Source organism: Ornithorhynchus anatinus, chromosome X5, assembly GCF_004115215.2.
Source record: "Ornithorhynchus anatinus isolate Pmale09 chromosome X5, mOrnAna1.pri.v4, whole genome shotgun sequence".
NCBI classification, from domain to species: domain Eukaryota; kingdom Metazoa; phylum Chordata; class Mammalia; order Monotremata; family Ornithorhynchidae; genus Ornithorhynchus; species Ornithorhynchus anatinus.
Genome location: NC_041753.1, coordinates 41,469,815 through 41,485,683, shown reverse-complemented (window position 1 = coordinate 41,485,683; position 15,869 = coordinate 41,469,815). Strand labels below are relative to the sequence as shown.

General features: G+C 41.6%; 1 protein-coding gene across 1 annotated transcript in view; it reads right to left on the bottom strand.

The window, feature by feature from the left end:
- Positions 1–15,869, bottom strand: part of MUSK (muscle associated receptor tyrosine kinase) — a 108,079-nt gene that overhangs the window by 37,988 nt on the left and 54,222 nt on the right. The window contains exons 6-9 of the mRNA XM_039910750.1: positions 15,077–15,106; positions 11,336–11,460; positions 1,955–2,114; positions 1,475–1,481 (exon numbers count right to left, since the gene is read on the bottom strand). Coding sequence (XP_039766684.1) covers positions 1,475–1,481; positions 1,955–2,114; positions 11,336–11,460; positions 15,077–15,106 — 322 coding nt within the window. The remainder of the gene's footprint in view (positions 1–1,474; positions 1,482–1,954; positions 2,115–11,335; positions 11,461–15,076; positions 15,107–15,869) is intronic.

Here is a 15,869-nt window from a genome sequence, read left to right as displayed (position 1 = left end):
TGCTGGATAGTTAAACATTGGGATTGTCAACAAGGGGGCAGCTTTATCCCACAGAGTTGGAATAGGCTTTGTAGGAAATGCCTGTTTACTGCTTAGTTTAATAGATAACCTATAGTTGAAGCTGCTTGATTATATGGATTAGCAGAGTGATGACCAAATGTTCCAGGGGAGCTTCAGGGTGGGAGTTACGGGGAATGTTGTTGAAGAGAGGCAAAATTTATGAATTATAAAGGCCTTCTCCATAAGACATCAGTGGACCAAATTTGCCTTTGTGGAATATGCCTGTGTATATTCCTTAGACTGTAAGCCCCAAGTGGGACAGGGACTGTGTCCAACCTGATTAATTTGCATCTGCCCCAGCACTTAGAACAGTACTTGACACACAGTAAGTGCTTAACAAAAGTTGTAATTACTATGTATGACAGCCTCCACAGATTCGGTGATGTTTTCAGCTAATCTCAGAGCCCCCTTGAAATCCCACCTCCTCCAGGAAGCATTCCTCACTAATTTTCACTGCCACTTAGGTCCATATAGATTTATGTACTCTACTATTTAAGCACCTAATTATTAATTTATCTACCTTTCCATTCTCTTGTTATTCGCATTTAGCCTTTCTTATTCCTGCTGCCACAAACAGAGCCACTGGCTGCTCAGTATCCCTGGTATGGAACCCATAGGAGTGGATGGAGACAGGAAATCTGGATAGGCAGCCAATGCTGGCAAAGGATGTGGGAGAGCCCAGTCGAAAGTCAAGCCACAATGGAAGGTTCAGTCACAGCTGGAGGAAATTCAGAGTTGCTAACTACAATGGCCATGTTGTCATGGGTACTGCTGCCTACTGCACCAAGGGTATAGATGAAGGTTTTTAGAAGTCTCTGCAAATGCCTGTATTTGAGTGAGAGTGCATATATGTGTGTGTGTGCCTGAGAAAGTTTGTGAGCTTTAATGAGTGCAAATGGCTCTGTGTATCTCTATTGCCTTCTGACTCTATCTCTCTGTCACTGTTTCTCTTTTAACGCACAACTCCTCTCTCAATCCACACCACAAAGCCTAGATCTTTCTGCTACTGCTTGTATAAACCTAATAAAAATAATAATAATTGTGATATTTGTTAGGCCCTTACTAGGTTCCAAGCACTGTACTACACCCTGGGATAGATTCATGATATTCAGGTTGGCATAGTCCCCTGTCCCACACAATCTAAGAGGGAGATGAGGACACTGTGGCACAGACAGGTTATGACTTACCTAAACCTGAAAAAAGTTGATCAAAACTCCACTTTGGTAAATACTGAACATATTTAATGAAACCAGACAAATGGTCCACTTTTAATCAAAGGGTCTCTCGGGAACATAGACTATTGTTTTGTGAGCAGAACTGTTAGCTTCCTAAAGTTCAACAGCAACCTCCAGTGGCTTGGTATTGCAGCACTAAGCCTGCCAGCATGTACCTGCCAAATTACTCTTCTTCCAACCTCCATTCTTTTTGCAAAATCCAGAATGAGGAAAGTGGAGGTCATTACAACAATTTTCACATTGCCATGAAGGATGTGATATTAATACCATCAGAGCAACTTCCTTCCCATGGATGGCTTTACAGTGTGCTCCTAGGCACCAACTTCAAGGGGAAGGCAACAAATAGTTCAAAAATGACAGGTGTATCAACCTCTGATGTGAAACCAGAGGAGGAAATAGCACAGAGGAGGTTAGGGAGGTGGGAAATCAGGGAGAGGGGTGGAGGCAATATCACTGCCCTTGGATAAATTTATCCCCTTGAGAGATGTAATAAAGTAGGAACACTTCTCCCCCTTCCTCTCCTCTACCCTCCTTTCCCTTCCTCTCCATTCTCTCCTCTCCCTTCCTATCTTCTCCTCTTCCCTCACTTCTTCTCCTTCCCTTCACACCATGGAATTGATCCAGGTTATGTACATATAAGTCTTAGCTTCATGTCATACCTGATACACTGATGGTGGCAGCGGCTTTTGCAGTGCTGAGTTTCTCCCCATGTTTGTTAGTGGCTATGCAAGTGAACAGTCCCGGTCTGGTGATAAACAGCTGCAGTTGGGAATCAATCACTCTGTCTTTTACACTTTCTAGAATGGACCCAGTGGAAACCTGAAAGATGAGGGAGAAGGTGGGGAGAGTAGCGGGGATGAGACAACAGGGGGAAAAACAAGATGAGGAGTTTACAATATTAAGGACCACTAGGCATTAAGGGGGAGAAAAAATTGGAATGAATCCCTTTCTCTTCAGTATGTCAGTTGAGAGCAGGTTACTCCAGACCTTCTCCTTGGACCCAGTGAAAAAATAAGGATCCTAGTAAAGCCCAATTTAGTTCTTGTTGCATGACTTGAAAATAGCAAATCCAATCGATAATATAACTACAGACGTACCCCCGGGATTCAAATATACTATGTTCCTTGAAAATGAGGGTGCATTGGGAATCATGGTATTGCAGGATACATTATATCATAGACTTAAATGTCATTTCTTAGTTTTCTGTTATGTAGGTCACAGGTGGGGCCCCGATGGCCAGACACCTGAATTCTGTCCCCTGTTGTATCTCTGCCATCCTGTGAATTTGGAGTTGCCACTTGGGGGAAGGGTGCAAGGGACCCAGGCAGCCATGGTAGAACAAGATTAAAAATATAAAAAGCCACACAGGGTAGGTTTGAGGTTATAGGTACAGAGTGAATATGGAAAAAGAAAAGGGGGATTACTGAGATGGATTCAGGATGGTGGGATGTGAGCAGGATAGGGTACAGGAGAGCCACAGAAGCAAAAGCTTAAAATATTAAAGGATTTTGGGGTAAGAGATGGGTGGGGAAAGGAGTGAGGGAAAGGCAAGAAAATAAATGGAAGGCTTACCTGGACAACAGGAAGGGGCATCATGTAGAGTAAGGTTTGGCATGTGTGTGTGTGTGTGTGTGTGTGTGTGAGTTAATGACACCCCTTCGCCACTCACCTACTCTGCCGCTGGGATTTCCTATTACAACCCATTCTGCACACTCCATGTTCTAATGCCAATCTGCTCACTGTACCTCGATCTCATCTATCTTTCCACCGACCTCTCTCCCACGTCCTGCCTCTGGCATAGAACTCCCTCTATCTTCATATCCGACAGACGATCACTCTCCCCACCTTCAGAGCCTTATTAAAAGCACATCTCCTCCGAGATGCCTTCCCCTACTAAGCTCTTATTTCTTCTTCCACTTCCAATCTCTAGACCCACCAGGTTTGTTTTCAAGAATTTCCGGTTCTTTACTTCATATCAGCTTTGATCCAGTTCATGGTTAAGAAGGTGTGACTTTTCTATAATCTAGGGAGATTTTGAATCCTTGAAAGTGTTTTATTAGGGGTTTTTTCCAAATAAGCATTCAGTTTCATGTAAGGCAGGCAAGGTGAAGGAAACATACTTTTAGCAAAAAGATATCTTGGTGGAGAACTGAGTAAAAACTGAGGACTTAAATTAGAGCCATATGTATTTTCTTCATCAGAAATTCCATTCTTTAGGGATATCAGTGTCCAAGTGCTGAAGTTTTTTATCCCAATTGTCAGAAATTTGGGGGAAGTTAAATTTTGAGTATCAAATTTATTCATTAACCTGAAATCCTCATGGGTGCCCACTGCTTTTAAAGTAAAACAGATGCTCTTAATACTCAGCTTTAAGGCTCTGTCCCCAGGGTTCAGGCTCCAGTCTACTAGAGTTCATCCAGGTGTAGAACTGCTTAGCTAATATGACAGCTATCTGTTTGGATGGCAAGCTATTGAGGTTGTTTCTAGATTCTTTCCCTTGTTACAGAGTGGCCTTGGTTTCGTTGGTTTGTGACTAATAATAATAATAATGTTGGTATTTGTTAAGCGCTTACTATGTGCCGAGCACTGTTCTAAGCGCTGGGGTAGACACAGTGGAATCAGGTTGTCCCACGTGGGGCTCACAGTCTTAATCCCCATTTTACAGATGAGGGAACTGAGGCACAGAGAAGTTAAGTGACTTGCCCACAGTCACACAGCCGACAAGTGGCAGAGCTGGGATTCGAACTCATGAGCCCTGACTTCAAAGCCCGTGCTCTTTCCACTGAGCCACGCTGCTTCTCTACCACTGGAGAGCTTGTTAGTCATATTTTCTTCATTCTTTTTCCACTGAAATTCCGGAACAACTACTTAACATAATTGGTGACTCAAAACAAATGTCTTCTCTCCATCTTATTGGACTTGGTATGTGTCTCATCTGCTGCATCAATTTCCTTGTTGAAATCCCTGTCTCCTGTCTCTCCCCACTCAAATCCTTACTTCACTCTGTTGCTCAGATCATTGTTCCAAAAAAATCCCCAAAAACATTCAGTGCATGTCTTCCCACTCCTCAAGAACCACCAGTGGTTGCCCATCTATCTCTACATCAAACAGAAACTCCTTACCATTGACTCTAAAGCATTCACTCAGTTCTCCCCTTCTGTCTTCTCACGGATCTTTGGCTACAACCTGGCCTGCACACATTACTCCTCTAATGCCAACCTCTTCATTGTACCTTGCTGTCATCTATCTTGACACAAACCCCTTGTCTACATCCCCTCTCTGTCCTGGAACTCCCTTGCCCTTTTTCATTCATTCAGTTGTATTTATTGAGGCTTTACTGTGTGCAAAGCACTGTACTAAGTGCTCAGGAGAGCACAATACAACAGACACATTCTCTGCCCACAACAAGTTCACAGTCTCACACCTTCAAACTCTTACTAAAATCATAAAATAACTTCTCCAAGAAGCCTTCCCTGACTAAGCCCCCATTTCCCTCCTCCCTCTCCCTTCTGCATCGCCTATGCATTTGCATCTGCCCTTCAAGCACTTGATATTCACCCCACCCTCAGCCCCACAGCATTTATCCATAATTTATTTTAATGTCTGACTCCCCGTTTAGACTCCTTGAGAGCAGGGATTGTGTCTATTACCTCTGTTGTACTGTACTCTCCCGAGTGCTTAGTACAGTACTCTGAACACAGTAAGCACTCAATAAATACCACTGATTGATCTATTGATCAGGATGGAAACATCAGATGACATTGTTATGACCTTGAAGGCTTGATCTCCACAGTCATAGCCCCAAAGAGAGAAGTGAAGGGATTTTTTTTTTCAGGATGAGTATATTTCTCCTTGAATCAATGTGGCCTGACCTGCCAAACGGATGGCCAAATGTAGCCTTGCTGAACCCAACCCACTGAGGCTATGGGGTTCATGGTGAGTGACAGAGGGCGAAGGGGCAGCCTGGAGAATGGCTAGAGGAGAGACAGGGAGGAGGGCCCGCCCCCCACCCCCGCGTGAGAGAGAGGAGAGGAGGGAAAGGGGGAGGTGCATTCGGCCCGAGGAGATCTGCACTTAGGGGGAAGAAAGGCTAGGGGAGCCCTGCGAGAGAACCCCCAGTCACGACCCACTCCCACCCCTACCCCTAACCCCCACCTCCCATGATGGGGGGGAGGGTGCAGAGGAGAGAGGGAGTGGAAAGAGCACGGGTTTGGGAGTCAGAGGTTGTGGGTTCTAATCCTGGCTCCGCCACTTGTCAGCTCTGTGACGGGCAAATCACTTGACTTCCCTGTGCCTCAGTTACCTCATCTGTAAAATGGGGCTGAAGACTGTGAGCCCCACGTGGGACAACCTGATTACCTTGTATCTACACCAGCGCTTATAACAATGCTTGGCACATAATAAATACCAACACTAGTAGTAGTAGTAGTAGTAGTAGTAAGTGCTTAACAAATACCATTATTATTATTGTGCTAGGATTGCTGGACCAACCTTAATTTTTCCACCCAACAGCATGGAGTGAAACCCTCAGGAGCAGAAAGGATGATAGAAATAGCTTTTCCTGGATTTGGAACAATGGGAAGATTGTGGAAATTTGGGCCAGAGTGGTTCTGCCTGAAGGAGGGAATTACTGAGGAAACAACGACTATGCTGCCCCAACAAGAATCCACTATAATTTTTATTGGTATTGTTCCATGGCCTAGTGGGAAGAGCCTGGGCCTAGAAGTCAGAGGATCTGTGTTCTAATTCCAGCTCTGCCACTTGCCTGCTGTGCGACCCTGGGCAAATCATTTAACTTCTCTGTGCCTCACTTTCCCCATCTGTAAAATGGGGATTCCATATCTGGTCACCTTCCTACTTAGACTGTGAGCCCAAAGTGGGTCAGGGACTATGTCCGACTTGATTAACTTGCATCTTCCCCAGTGCTTAGAACAATGCTTGACACATAGTAAGTCCTTAACAAATACCATAATTGTCATTATTATTATTATCTTATCCTGCTTTCTTCTTTTTTTCCCTCTTTCTTCCTCTGTGTCTATCCCATCCATCCTCTCCTTCACTTGTATAATGTGAACAGGGACAGAGTTTCAATCCATATATGTGTATTTTTCTCAGCATTTACTTTGTATAAGTACTTGAAAGAATTATTAATAAGAATAACTTGAGGAACAACTATGGAATTATTCTGTGGCATTCTCATCATGAAAAATAAAGAAAAGAACATGACAGCTTTGTATATTGTCTCTGACAATCTCTGTCAATTATTTTTGGACTTCTTTCAATATCGATTTGGATGCTGGGTTTTCAATTTCCACATAGAATCTGAGGCTCATTCATTCATTCATTCATTCATTCAATAGTATTTATGTGCAGAGCACTGTACTAAGTGCTTGGAATGTACAAATCGGTAACAGAGACAGTCCCTGCCCTTTGACGGGTTTACAGTCTAATCGGGGGAGACAGACAGACAAGAACAATGGCAATAAATAGAATCAAGGGGAAGAACATCTCGTTAAAACAATAGCAAATAAATAGAATCAAGGTGATGTACATCTCATTAACAAAATAAATAGGGTAATGAAGATATATACAGTTGAGCGGACGAGTACAGTGCTGAGGGGATGGGATGGGAGAGGGGGAGGAGCAGAGGGAAAGGTGGGAGAAGAGGGTTTAGCTGCGGAGAGGTGAAGGGGGGTGTAGAGGAAACAGAGGGAAAAGGGGAGCTCAGTCTGGGAAGGCCTCTTGGAGAAGCTGAGCTTTAAGTAGGTTCTGTTTGTTGGGGTTTTTTTTTATGTTTTACAAAATATACATGATTATCTTCCCACCTGGACATTAAGAAAGCTCTTAAAATTTCCTTATGAGAAGAATCCATCCTCGAGGGATAATTTGTTTGTTTTTGAATGCTCAGGTCTCACTTGTAGTATGTTTTCGCCTTGTAATTTAATCTCAAAAAGCACTGAAATGACTAACAAAGGGAAACTGGATTTGTGTGGTTACTTTTTGTTACAAAAAATGAAGGCCAAGATATTTTGAAACTGCATTAACTTCTTCCTCCTCTTTTTCTTAAAATTTAAAATAAATTGCAGACCAGGATTTAGGGACCTCACTATCACCCCTTCTGTGCAAAACATCTTATCCATGTTTTTGTTCCTCCAGGTCAGAACTTCCTCCCTCCCCACAGCAAACAGATCACAGTTGTCTCTACATTCAAAACACTCCAATACTCTAGCTCCTCCAACAAGTTTAGCCCAATTGATTTCCTAGTACTCTGAGCCATATCATCCCTTCAGCCAAATCTAGTGCTTATGAACTTATTTACACTTTCCTTAGCACTCAAGTATATACGTGAATGCAGTTATTTGTTTTGACCACTGTTGTTGTACACAGGTTGATGTTTCGCTCTTCTGCTAGAGTATAAGCTCCTTGTGGGCAGGAGCTTTTCACTTCTTTATTCTGCACTCCTCAAGTGCCTACTAAAGTGCACCAAGAAATGCTGCTGCTGTACTACTAATACAAAGGGAAGCAGCATGGCCTATTTGGAAGACCATGAGTCTGGGAGCCAGAGGACCTGGATTCTAATCCCCGCCCTGCCACTTGCCCACCATGTGACCTTGGGCAAGTCACTTCACTTCTCTGTGTCACAGTTTCCTCTACTGCAAAATGGGGATTCCATACCTGTTCTCCCTTCAATTTAGAGCCTCATGTGGGACAGGGACTGTATCCGGCCAGATTAACTTGAAGCTACCCCAGCTATGGGGTAAACAGCTATTTGTTTGTGATCGTCATTATCATCATCAATGGTAATTAGTGAGTGCTTAGTGAGTGCAGAGCACTGTACTAAATGCTTGGGAGAGTACAATACAACAGAGTCAGCAGATACTTTTCTGCCCACCACAAGCTTACAGACTAGAGGGGAAAAACAACCATTAATATAAACAAATAACATAATAAATACTTTATAATACATAATTTATAGATATGTACATAAGTGTTGTGAATTTATGTAAGTATTGTGTGAGTGAGGGTGGAAGAAGCTGTGATGGCTAATATAGTACTGTGATATTTGTCTGTCTTCCCTGTCATCCAACTCTCTGTCCCTGCCACATTTCCTCATCTCCTTGGGTAAGTCACTTAACTTCTCTGTGCCTCAGTTTGTTCTTCTGTACAACAGACTGGGGCTAAAATATCTGCTGTTCTCTCTCTCTCTCTTAAAATACAAGCTTAGAATGTGGGACAGGGACTCAGTCTGACTGGAATATCTTGTCTCTACTCCACTGCTTAAAACAGAACTTGGCACTTAGTAAGCACTTAATACATACCATTATTATTCCTGCTCATTGTCTTGTGCTCCCTCTCTCTGGCATTCCATCTTTCCTTTCCTACATTTTGGACCCAATTTCCTGAGGTCCTGCACCCTGTCCTACTTTTAGCTTCCCAAAATACTGATGTTGTACCAAGATAGACAATGTTGCTTTTCCTATGTGTAATTTATTTTAATGTCCGTCTCCTCCACTTAATTGTTACCTGTGTGAGGACGGGGATCCCGGCTACTATACTGTACACTTCCAAGTGCTTAGTACTGTGCTCTGCACAGAGTAAATAAGCACTCAATAAATACTATTGATTGACTGATGGAACAGATTGTCACTGACATTGGTTTCAAATATATATACATAAAAATCCCTGTGTTATAGGAGAACCACATATAATCTCAGTCTCTTCTGAAGGAGATTTACTTTTAGAATGTTCTATTTTTGTATTTCAATACATGTAACTGTTAATCTTTCTGTTTTTAAAGCACTACTCTCGCTGATAATGTTTTGGCTTTAATGAGTGGTGACAGGTTGTATTAAGATTACAGTATTAAGAATTTCCATTTAAATAACATTATGTATTCAGAAAAAAATGTGAAATCTGCAGATACGACTTCTCTGCCAGCTAGTACTACATTTCACATAGTTAAGGATTAGTTGCCATTCATTTCAAAATCAAGTTTATAGCTGTTCCCTTGGGGTATGATCTCATTCCTTTTTGACCCTCTCTCTCACTGTTCAAAATAATGACTAGAGCTCCTCTGTTTACCTTTTCCTTTAACGCCAATATTATTTTGTTACTTCTCTTCATCTTTTAGCAAGGCATCAAACTCAGTGGAATCATAAGACAGGAAGACACCTCAAGAGATCATCCTGGTCCTGCCTCCTACCCCTAAACACCTCAAGAATATTATTATGGGCCTGCCTCCTTCCTATCTGAGTTGTTGGTCTAAGTCCCTTTCGTATTTTATCTTCAAACACAGGGTTTTTTCCCCCGGCCCATATATCAGAATGCCTTTCTGTTTTGGGTTTTATGACTTCATGTTCCAATTTATGCACCATATAATCTACTTATCCAGTCATTTTGGTAATCATGTGGTGAGCTCTTTCATTATACTAGAAGTCTAATCCCACAGTTAGAGCATATCATCAAGTCCCCACCCCTTACCTAAGACTCTGTTCCATCTGCACCTCTCCGCCCCCTGCCAGGACCCTGTTTATAGTCCTACATTCCCAATACATTTTCTCGCATGATTCCCTGCCAATAATTCCTCTTCCTGTAACTCTCCTCTTCTCAACCTTCCCATTCTCTGGCTGTGTTTTTTGGAGGGGGGTTTGAAATATCAGCCAATGGTATTTATTGAGTGCTTACTGTGTCTATTAGCACTGTACTAAGTGCTTTAACTTTCCAGCTGTTCAGTGCCTAGGTTGGAAGGTTCAGAGCCTCAACAGAGGTGAGTTCTTCTGGCCTGACCTCTACCTAACTCCTGAGCTGATGAAGTTAAAAATAGCCTGACTACTTTATCACCTTGTATCTATCCCAGTGTTTAGAACAGTGCTTGGCACATAGTAAGCACTTAACAAATATCATTATTATGATTATTATTACTCAACAGGCAGATGGAGTAGGCAACACTGAGCCATACTGGGCCTGGTGGAACCGGGCTGGACTTAATGGCTGGGGCTTTGCTTTGACTTAAGCGTCAAAGTGAAGTCCGGCACATGCTTTGACACTGTAACTAGAAGTTTGAACTTTAAAAGTAGAGACTCTTTCATCATAATGCTCAAAGCAGTTCATTAATTGCTATCTTGTTAAAATATAAAATAGTTATTTAAGGAATGTCCCCATATTTATTGGTGAAAAGAAAGATACAGATATTGGGACTTGTCTACTGGTCAGCTAGGGAAAACAGGATTGGGACTGGAAACAGAATACAGGACCCCTGAGTCCTCATTGGAGCAACCTAATCTAGTCCCTTTACCTTGCTGCAATTTATATTACCCTTTTGAAAAAAATGCAGTATATATCTTTTCTAGGGGGAATTATTATCACAGTTGTCAGATTGGCTGAAGGCCAAAAAAGCCATGGTGGTAAATGGAAGGTTATGTGTTATAGTGAAATCAATAAAATTAAAATAACCCTATACTCTAAACTGAAAGCAATTCTTAGAGCCATAGAGTGCTTACATTGCCCAAGAAACCCAAGTGTCTCTCTCAGAGCTCCAGCTGGGATCAGGCAACCACTCTGTGGCCTCAACCATCGCTAAGCAGAAATCATGTCTACCAACTCTATTGTATTGTATTCCCTAGCACTTAGTAGAGTGTTATGCAGACAGAAACCACTCAATAATAATAATAATAATGGTATCTGTTAAGCACTTACTATGTGCCAAGCACTGTTCTAAGCACTGGAGTAGATACAAGTCAATCAGGTTGAACACAGTCCCTGTCCCACATTCTTAATCCCCACTTTTACAGATGAGGTAACTGAGGCTCAGAGAAGTTAAGCAATTTGCCCAAAGTCACACAGCAGATATGTGATGGATCCAAATTAGAACCCAGATCAGTGCTCCATCTACTAAGACACACTGCTTATCTTGATTGATTGATTGATTGATTGTGTCTTATCCTGTATTTATCAGAGTGTTTTGGATATAGTAAGTGCTTATCTTAATTACCACAATTATTATTATCATATTTATTATTAGATATAAATAAGACACTCACAACATTTCCATTTTCAAGCCATGTGACAGTGGGGACTGGAATGCCGGTAGCAGTGCAGCGCAGCTTCACTATGGAGCCAAAAGTGACATTGTGGGATTCAGGTGCTCTCAGTATTCTGGCGAAAACTGTTTAGGAAGACAGAGAAATAGTGACTTTACTGTAGACAAAGATTCAACCAAGGATGTCAGAGGCTTGGCTGTTTCTCATGAAAAAGCGATTACCAACATAATTCAGGTGGATCGAATACAAACATCCCATAAATTTAGTTGTGATAGACACAAGGGAGAGAGCAAGCAGAAATAAGCTAGATCAGGTCACAATTCGGAGTCCTTACCCAAGATTCCCACTGACCTCAATGAGATGATCCTCTCCTGATGTCAATAGGAACATTGCCTGAAACTAAGGGGCAAGGTGAAACATAACCTTGTGAAATATTAGTTCTATTTAACCAGAGGAAAAGAAATCACATAAAATTACTAACTGAAATCAAATAATAATTGTATAGATTAAGAAAATTGCATTCACACCTTTTAGATTCCAGGAATAATGCATCTACCACAGATAATAATAATAATAATAATAATAATGTTGGTATTTGTTAAGCGCTTACTATGTGCCGAGCACTGTTCTAAGCGCTGGGGTAGACACAGGGGAATCAGGTTGTCCCACGTGGGGCTCACAGTCTTAATCCCCATTTTACAGATGAGGTAACTGAGGCACCGAGAAGTTAAGTGACTTGCCCAAAGTCACACAGCTGACAAGTGGTAGAGCCGGGGTTCGAACCCATGACCTCTGACTCCAAAGCCCGTGCTCTTTCCAGTGAGCCATGCAGATAAAAACACTATTAAGTGTCCTTTAAAGTATATTTGGAGATCAATCCAGGGAAGTTCTAGTTGATTTATGAATCCCATTTTTTAATTCATTCCTTTATCCCCTAATGGATTACAGCTTTCAAAGGCCTAAATCTTCATCCATTGTATGCTTAGTAAATGCTTGAGTCATCATTGAATTTTAGTGCTGGGTGTCCTTGAGCAAGAGATGTGTTTGAAATGTCCCTAGGGATACTTATATTTTAATGTTTAAACTAAGGCAAAAAATTATAAATCATAGGTATACTCCAAGATAAAACCAGGTGCTTGTATCATGAATAGTCATAACATGGAGTAGGCTTTCCCATAGACTTATAAGCAAATAGACTATGTTCCAGGACCAACTCCGATGTGATGGCCAAGCACAATGAGTAAGCCGCCCCCTGCCCTTTCCTCCCTAACTCTCCGTATTCCTTGTGGATTCCCCCCCTTTTTCCCCCCACCAACTTCTCCTCGTCCTGGACTCAGTCCCCACTTCCCTCCCTTCCCAGGCTCTCCTCAGGCTCCAGTATTATTTTTTCTTTAAACTTTAATTCTAGCAACTGTAGTCCACTTGCTGCCACCTCCTTTTTAATTCCATCTTGTAGTCTTACCTCCCAGTTCTGGCCAAAAGCATGGAAATAAGGGAAGAAAAATACTGGGGTGGGAAAAAGGGGGTGGCACTGTGGTCTTCTCCCAAGCCTCTACGGCTCCTGCCATCATCACCCCTAGAGCCAATGTCACAACCATACCTATCTCACCCTAGTCCACCCCTGTCCCCCTTCCCACAGCTCTGTCCAGGGTAGGGAGGCAGGGCTAAAAGCCAGGATGGGAATGATAGCTTGGTAGTGGCGATCATGGCTGCCTCGCTTGCAGCAACAACTGTTGCTATATTAAAGTTTAAACAAAGAAAAAAAATGGAATGTGGAGGGGGCAACCTGGGGTAGGTAAAACTTGGGAGACAGGGAGGGAAGTTAGAAATCTTGGTTCAGGGTATAGGTAGGTGGCCATGAAAGCTGCTGGAAACAGGGGAAGGGACAGGAAGGGAATTGATTAATCTTCAGTGAACAGACATGACAGTAAGGCAGGGCATATGAATGCTTATGCAAGTCAACAAAGAGTGCAGGTTGTATACCTGGACCGAAGGTACTGTGGGGTTGGCTTGTATAAAGTTATATTTGCTCTTGGTAAACGCATCATTTTCATAGGTGTATGAAGCTTACAGATATGCAAAAGTTTGAAAAAAATGTTGCCCCTTATCAAAAAGTGAGTTTGTGTTTATTTTTACTATACTATTGCAATACAAAAGAGTTCTAAAATCAACTGTTATTTTAATTCTTAGTTCTTAGTAAATGGTCTTAGAGCATGATATACACTTTACCAATTTAGGTTATTTGGGGGGCGGGAGGGACGTGTCTACCAATTCTGTTACATTGATCTTTCCCAAGTGCTTAGTACAGTGTTCTGTAAACAGTCACTGCTCAGTAAATGCGAATGATTGGTAATTGCTTGAACTATTTTTTTGAAGGTCACTGTTCTTGAATCTCTCTTTGCAGTCTGATTCCCATATGCCAACTAGTCTGGAATATGAAATCTAGCATTTAGGCAGTACATTAGTGTCTCTGTGGTTGCTTGTCTATAATAACACCTTCTTTTGAGCTAGGTTTAATAGTCCAAATATTGGGATGGGGGATGTTGGCCATACCAGAATTTGGCAATGGACCCCAAGAATCCAAAGTGCTCAGGAGAGGCTCAGGAGAGAATGAATTTAAGAACACGGCACACCCTAACCAGATGGATCAGTACTTGTTTTGCCAAGCCTGTTTGTGACTCCATCCTGTAACAATATCGGGAGGAGTTGGGAATAAATAGGGAGCAGTAATTTCTGGGCTATTGCTGCTTGGTCTTCTGTACAAATATAATCTTTGGAAACTGTATTCTGCCCGTCTCTTTTACACTCCATGATACAATTAGGTACTCCATGAGGTATAATTATAGAAGGAAAAGGCTCTAAATTTAGGGGTTTTTTCCAGCATAAAAGATATATTTGAAAGCATAACAAAATTAGTGAGAGCAGAAGGCATTCTCCAAAGTGCTGGAATACTCCCCGGGTGGCTGAAATATCTCCTCCTGACTTGGGAGGCTAGTTAGTAGAGCAGAGGGAGACAAGAGGAGGAAAAGGTATGAAGAAGAATAGAACTTAAAGTCCTATCTACTGTGTTGAGTACTCCTGACCTCTGTGTATGGATTCCTCACTCTCCAGTCTTGTGGAAGTAGCATCTCGCTGGAAAAAAGTCAGCAGTCCCCTTACTACCTGTGATGGCTCAGTCAAATAAGGTTCCAAAACCCTCCTCAGAGGGCTCAGGGCTTCTGATTAAGGTTCAGAATTCTGGCAGAAGATCTTAGGATGGAATCCCAGCAGGCCCTGGCACAAATTAAGCCTTGGATATTACTCAAAAAAACGACTGGCAAAAAAAGTTATTCTCGAATTTTCCCAGAACATTCAACGCCAGCCAGTTGTCTAAGAAGCTTATTGCTAATTCAAACTATCTTATTTAATCGGTGTGAGATTAATACTGATCTTTTTTGTCCCACATTACTCTGCCTTTCCAGCATTCCCCAAACTAAATTTAAACAGCATTTCTGCTGACCCAGACCATTTTGTGAATGGTAATGGGAAAATTATTCAGAGCAGCCCATCAAATAATACAATACAATATCCTTGGTACAATATGCTTCCCATAGCCAATGAAGTGCATAATGCCAAGAATAAAGGGAACAGCTTTCAGAAATACAGTTCCTATCAAAATATGTGGTTGTTTATCAAGAAGCAGAAACAAAATAATTTCACAGGATCATGAATTCAATGAAAGTAGTGCAAGGAAAGAAGTACCTTTAGTATCTCGTTCAGGTTCACTTTCTTCTATTGTTAAAAACAAAAAAAGCACATTATAAAAAGCAGCTCAGAACAGTTGGTGGAAAAAAACAAAGCCCTAGTGTAATTTTTTGATGCACTGTTGCTAAAATTAGGAGATATGATCCTCTAAAAGGGAAAGCTTTGCTTCTCAATTCCAAATTTTACATAAATATTATTTTTTAAAAGAACAACTTGTTCTTTCATTTCAAACTGGAACTACTATTTAATGTAGAATATTGAATATAATGTTATTATATTTTTGATATAATAAGGCGTAGTCCACAGATGACAAATTGAACATAATATGTCACACAAATTATTTAACTTTACTTTGGAATATTTTAATATCTCCTTTATGATAGAATTTGATCTTTAAACATCAACATCTCTGTTGAAAATCTGTGTACTCCAACATCATTTCTATGGGAGTAGACTTGTGTTGTGATAAACAAAGCGGTGGGGGTTTTCTGCAAAATCCAGAAGTCCAGACTAAATCCCCAGCTCTAACATGAGGATCACCCCATGAGGCTGGGTAGAAAGTAGCTAGGTTTTCAAATGATGTGCCACTGCTTGAACCAAATATATCTTAATAGCAATGTCCTGCTTGAAGTAAGTGACCAGATATTGGTAAACCAGATGTGATAAATAGGGGTGTTTCTTTTAAGAGAAGGGGCAGGGAGGGGCAAATCATTTGTAAATGTTGAAAGTTGAGGCATTGTAAACCCCATGTGAGAAAGAGTCTGCGTCTGACCTAATTATCTTGTAGCTC